Source organism: Salarias fasciatus, chromosome 23 (assembly GCF_902148845.1).
Source record: "Salarias fasciatus chromosome 23, fSalaFa1.1, whole genome shotgun sequence".
In the NCBI taxonomy this organism is placed as follows: Eukaryota; Metazoa; Chordata; class Actinopteri; order Blenniiformes; family Blenniidae; genus Salarias; species Salarias fasciatus.
The window spans coordinates 28,145,338-28,151,948 of NC_043766.1; the positions used below are offsets into that span (position 1 = coordinate 28,145,338).

Sequence of the window (6,611 nt, forward strand, 5' to 3'; positions counted from 1 at the left end):
ATACAGTTGAAGAGAAGAAGAAAGATAGCAGAGTATAATTTAGGTATACTCTTTTCACGTCTGGTAAGAGTCCTGAAGGTTACAGACATCCAAAGCGGGACTTTATAGGCTAAAAATTACATTCCACCTGTTTATATTTTTCTTTATTTGTTAAGGTATTAAATACAAATGTGAGACATTCATTTAATATTTGAATACTGGAGATTATGAGCTGAATCAGTGGCTTAGGGAGACCTGGAGGTTAGAGTGATTTTGTTAAATACGTATGTATGTGTACATATGTATAACTTGTATGTGTTCATGTGTTTTTGGCAGACTTGGGCTTCCTCAGCTCCAACACACAGCTGAACTTTTTGCACCAAATGAAATATATATATATATATATATATATATATATATATATATATATATATATATATATATATATATATATATATATATAATTTTTGAAAAGGTATCCGACAAACAGAAGTGATTTTTCTGCCTTTCCTGTTTTCAAACATAAATTAATTTCATCTACACACACATTTCTATGACGACAGCAGCGACACAGACGAGAAGTAGAAAATACATTCTTACCAACATTCTTCTAAAACAGTTAAACTTTTTACACAGACATGACTGGACAAACAGGAAGTTGAGCTCAGGTGCTTCTCACACGCAGCAAACTGCACTTTAAAATCAGCCTAAACTATGAGCCAAACTTTTTTAATTGAATTTTAATTGAAGTCAATTTGAAATGACACACTGTGTGAAAGAGTAAATAAAAAAGACTGTATCTTCTTCTTTTTTAATATTTATTGATTTCATGTTTTTTTTCTGATCTATAATAATTTGGAAAAATTCTAAATCAAAGAAACACTGTTTAAAAGGCTTGTTAACTTGACTTAAAATCAATAAGAGTGTCATTTGGAAGAATGTCAAAATATAATTGAAAAGTTGAATCTCAAGTTATTTTATTCACTATTCAATCTATCTTCCAGCTCAGATTTATTCTAAATGGATTTTATTTGTGAATGATTGTGTAAAAAAAGTGACTTTTTTCAGGCTTCTTTCGTTCTTTACTCAAAATTAACACAAGGCAATTGTTGCATTCAAGCCCATCATTTTGTGAAGATATAGACACACTGTTCTTACTATGATTTAATTTTTTTAAAGCAATTGCAACCTTTTTTTATTTTAGAGTTGACTTCAAGATAAACTTATGCAATACAACGATTCTTGAAATTCTATATTTAATGTAACGTATTAATTATATAATTGTACATTTAGGAATCCCATCTTCTTTATTAATAAAAAAAATGTGTCAAATCAAAAATGTATATCCATTGATGAAAACATCATGAACAATGGATGTTTGCTACTTAAAAAAAAAAAATCTACCCGGAATATGAGAGCAATTTTAACTGGTCAATACTTTTTCATTTTACCCTTTGAAACTAAAGAATCCTTTTTGAAAGCACTTTTCCACCAGGAGTTTTAAAATTGAGTGGTGTTCATTTTTTAAATATTCATGTTGATATACAAACTTCAGATAAAAATATTAAAAGCTTTTAGAAAACTTCAAAATATTTTTTGAACTGACTGAATTTTATTAAAAAGTATTTTCCATCCTACCAGATTCATTAATTTAAAGACCCTGTAATTGTTATTGTTAATGGCTAAAGTCCATTTTTGCTTTTAATTTTGTGAATTATTTACTTTAACGCGACAAAATAAAACTTTTCAAAAAGTCTATCATGCTAAATCTACATTTTATTAAAGATGAAAAAAAGATTATTTTAAACCAGTTTAAAAATATAAATAATTTTGTTGGCTTGAATTTATGTTTGTTTAATGTCAGTCTCACTACCAAACAGTAAGTTTTTATCTCCAGTTTTCAAAAGTTGTAAGTCGCTCTGAAAACCTTCAGAGAAGCACCTGAGCTCTGAATCCATCTGCAGTTTTATACAATGTGAAAATATTTTAAAGGTACAATATGTAAAATTTTAGTAATGCCCCTTTCGTGCTTTTGATGGCAGTAGTGAGCCGGTGAATAAAAGACTGCGGGTTAGCGGACTAACTTCAGTGGACAACACACACACATCAATGGAAAAAAACAGAACAGTTTTTTTTTCCCCTTGTTTTGTTTTTCAAGGATTTCAAATGGGAAAATCTTACACACTGTACCTTTAAGTAAAATGGGCGGAACAAACGCATTAATTTAAATATCGGACAGTTTTGTGTTTAAGTGCTACCGACTCTACAAGCTCTTAGAGGGTGAGTATAAAGTCTGAATCGTCTACCAGGATCAATACAACTTTCTATGAAGCTCCGGAGTGTTACTCGGTAATATCAATAATTCAGCACTACGGCTGCTGTGAACGCCTGGCCAGGTTTGAACCGTCCACTGCAGCTCTCGGGGAAATGTCGGGGTCTCCTCCGGCCACACGGTGAACCCGAGCTACAACGGCGGCAGACGCCGCCCGTAGACCTCCAGCGGTGCCGTCCCCTGCAGGCGGCGTGAGGGCGGTGAGCTACGTACAGAGTGATGACAGAGTTCACTGGTCCCAGATCAGCCAAAGTCTCCCCCAGTGCTGCAGTCAGCTGAAGCTTTGTGATAACGCCGTGCTAATGCTAACGCTAACCCACAGTCGCCTGCGCGTTTAGGATGAGGAGGCGATGTTCCCTGAGGACGCCGCCGTCGTCGTCTCCCTGGGCGAGTACTCGGCGTCCTCCTTGTTAGGGTGGGAGGAGTTATCCGACTTGCTGCGGCTGAACTCCGCCCCCATGACGGGTCCGGTGAACTTGGTCCCGGGCCGGAGGCAGGAAGTGCAGCACAGCAGCGTCTTCAGGAAGGCCCGGCGCATCTCGTTGCTGGTCAGCGTGTAGATGAGCGGGTTCATGGCGGAGTTGAGGACGGCGAGTGCCAGGAACCACTCGGCCTTGTACAGGATGGGGCAGCTGAGCGTCTCGCAGGCGGCGTCCAGCAGCAGCAGGATGAAGAGCGGCGCCCAGCAGGCGATGAAGCAGCTCAGCACGATGATGACGGTCTTCAGCAGTGCCAGGGACTTCTCGGAGCTCTTGCTGTTGGCGCCGGCGTTCGAACGGCCGTTGGTGACCTTGCGGAAGACGAGCTTGCGGCTGCGCGTGCGCACCAAGGCGTAGATGCGGGCGTAAAGCACCACGATGGCCATGAGGATGATGCTGAAGACGGTGGTGCAGAAGAGGATGTAGGTCTTGTGGTAGAGCGGCAGCACGGTGGAGCACTGCGTCATGCTCTGGATGCAGTTCCAGCCCATGACGGGCAGCCCGCCCAGCACCGCCGCGATCATCCACACCGTGCTGATGAGCAGGAAGACGCGGCACGTGTTGCCGTTGTTGTGCAGTTTCATCTTCAGCATGGTGAGGTGCCGCTCGATCGCGATGGCCAGCAGGCTGAAGACGGACGCCGCCAGCGCCACGAACATGCTGCCCTCTCGGAAGAACCACTGCGTGGGCGTCAGCTTGTAGGTGTTGGCGCCCGACAGCAGGATGTTGGCGGTGTAGACCACGCCGGCCAGCAGGTCGGACAGCGCCAGGTTCCCGATGAAGTAGTACATGGGCTTGTGGAACTTCTTGGTCCTCCAGATGGTGGTGAGAACCAGGATGTTCTCGAGGATGATGAAGCAGCACACGATGATGAAGACCACCGAGTCGGCCTTCAGGCCCGAGTCCTGCTGCGTCTTGCGGTACTTGCCAGTGTAGTTGTAGTGTTTGGCAATCAGGTCGGAGTAACTGGGCTCAGCCATGGCTGACAGCGGGGGTCCAGCAGGGGGCGCCGCGTCCTCACACTTCAGTCCTTCATGTCAGGCTGTGGCCAAGGGCGCAGGCGGAGGGAGTCCTGCTGCTGGGCGGGAGGGTCATGGTACTGCGGAGAGACGCACAGAAAGCTTTAATGACACGTCTGAGAGGAGAGCACACCTCAACAATAAACTGTCACACACTCACTGGGATAAAAATACTCTGAAAGCACACTCAGGGAGGAAAAGAAAAGAAAAAAAATCCAAAACGCAGTGAAGCACACTTTAAACCTGCTCGGTGACTTCAGAGGGGCCTGAAATGTTGAAATACATGCATTCAGTTCATGAAAAAGCTGCTCAGTTCAGTCAGAGGCTTAATAAAAACTTAATAACAAACCAGTGTGGGTCCAGAGGTCTGGTTTAATGGCATCCTGGCCCCAAAACAGCCTGTTAATCAAGCCATATTTGAGCATTTGCTTCAGTAAAGTGGTTCAATCAAACTGTGTAGTGGTCAAGTGGTTAGCACTCTGGTCTCACAATGAGAATATCCCAAGTTTGAGTCCAGGTTGGGGTGAGAAACATTTCTGTGTGGAGTTGACATGTCTTGGTATGTGTGGGGTTTTTTTTTCCCACGATCCAGTCTGAGCGGTGACTTTAAATTGGAGTGAATGTGTGTCATTGTGCGTCTCTGTGTGTGTTTGTCCTGCGATGGACTGGTGACCCGTTCAGAGTGAACCCTGCCTTCACCCACAGTCAGCTGGGATCAGCTCCACTGCTCCCATGACCCTCAGCTGAATCACGTTTGGTGAACACAGCTTCACTGCACTGCAGTCTCAGGACGGCCCAAACTCAGAATTAGTGCGGTCAGTTTACAAAATCCCTCCAAAGAAATACTGATAATCACATTTTTAAACGTAGCACATGATGAGCAGCAGCAGAGCTGCTGTCTCTCCGTCCTGCTCACTGGGCCAGTTGCTGGCGTGTGCTGGAAAAGGTCCTGTTTACTAAAAATGTGTTAAAATGTTCATGGATTAAGCCAGTTATCCTGGCATCTACCTGAATTACGTCACACTGCGAAACCCATTGATTAACATCACAATCTTCAAATAAAGGTCGAGATATCTTTTCTGCTGCTGCTTCATGTTGTCATTAACTTGCTAATTTTTTATCAAGAAGAACTAACATTCAATTGATAGAGCATCTTCCTCCCACTAACTGAGCTGAGCCCACTGAGCGAAGACTGACCCTCACAGGCTGACAGCTCTCACAACAAACCTAATAACCTGAACTGCTGTGAGGCTTCAGGAAAATCTTTAAATTTTAATTTTGATGACCTGACAACCCTCCTCACCCCTCAAAAACAAAAGCCTCGTAAAAGTGATGTGTTGAGATATATTTTTTCTTTCATTTCTACACATACACATGAGAGACTAATATCAACAAAAATAAACTGTGGAGTGAGAAAAGTTTTTTTCGTCTTTTTTTAACTTTAAAGGACAAGATTTATGATTGTTTAAAAAAATGCATAAACTGTTAAAAAAAAAGTAGAATAAAACATTGTTTTTAAATGTCCCCACACTCCTCACTGTGTGTTATCAATATGTCCAATTTCAGTATGTTTGTGTTTATTTAAATGTTTCAAAATGTGCTGTAAAGTGTCATCTGATCTGCTTTATTTTAAATGATTTTAAATCTTGTCAGATTATAGAGAGAAAAAAACATTTTTCTTTCAGTTAAAACAATTAAAGCACAGCTTAAAGAAGAGACACAGACAAACTACAGTGTATTTCACCTGGTTTTAGAATTGATAATTTACAAACTGTCAGTCAATTATTTATTTCATTTGGTCCTTCTAACACTAAAAACTTTTTTCACACATTTATTCCATCTTGGAGGATTAACATTCAGTAGACAGTCACTGTTTGGGTGAATTTTAGTCCTAAATCATCACAAAATTCAAACACCTATTTCTTAATAAGGTATCTGGCTCAAAAAACCCATTCCATGTGTAAATTACCAGCATTAACCCTTAAACTTCCACTTTTCCTAATTTCACCGAGACTCACATTTTGGGATATTTCTTTCCAAATCTCAACAAAACTTCATTTTCTAAACCTCTTGTCAACAAATATGTATTGAAAGTTGACAGAAACCGGCTTCACGCGCTGTAAAATGGTTTTGCTACTTCAACTTTTTCTGTGTTTTAAAGGTTAAAGTGCACCGACGCCAAATCTTCACATTTCTGCACAAATTAAGCCGTTTTTCTCCGGTTCACTACTCTGATTTTTGTGTGAAGTCGCTGTTTTGTGTCGTTATTTCTCGGCGTTTCGACAACAAAAAACGAAAAACCTATAGATACTTTTTTTTTAATCTCGTGTAATGAGTGAGACTGACCTGAGATCAGCGGCTCCGCTCTCTTTCTGCTCCTCCACTGGACCAGCGACGCTCCTTTACGGTATTTATCCCCTCTGCGGGCCAAACCTGCGACTTTATCCTGACTTTGAAGCTTCTCGGCGGCGTCCGGAGCCGCGGAGCCGCGTCTGGAGCTGATGTAAAGTCCTGAAAGTCCGCGGAGCGCCCGGAGGTTTCCCTCCAGTCAGAGTCCAGAGGAGGAAAAGAGGCTGAGAGCAGAGCGCAGCAGAGCACACACACACACACACACACACACACACACACACACACACACACACACACACACACACACACACACACACACACACACTCCTCCTCCTCCTCCTCCTGCTCCCCTCATTGTGTTTTCACTGTCGTTATTTTTCAGACCATCCATCAAGCTGATTAATTTCAACCAAACGAAGAACGCCAAACAGCGAGATGATGGGGAGAGAACAG

At 42.0% G+C, this 6,611-nt stretch overlaps 1 protein-coding gene across 1 annotated transcript; it reads right to left on the bottom strand.

Moving 5' to 3' along the window:
• Positions 1–462: 462 nt before the first annotated feature.
• On the bottom strand, positions 463–6,374 carry s1pr1 (sphingosine-1-phosphate receptor 1). The gene is made up of 2 exons (XM_030083743.1): positions 6,156–6,374; positions 463–3,889 (listed from the first exon to the last, which is right to left on the bottom strand). The coding sequence occupies exon 2, from the start codon at positions 3,768–3,770 to the stop codon at positions 2,646–2,648; it is 1,125 nt and encodes a 374-aa protein (XP_029939603.1). The 5' UTR covers positions 3,771–3,889; positions 6,156–6,374; the 3' UTR covers positions 463–2,645.
• Between the last annotated feature and the right edge of the window lie 237 nt (positions 6,375–6,611).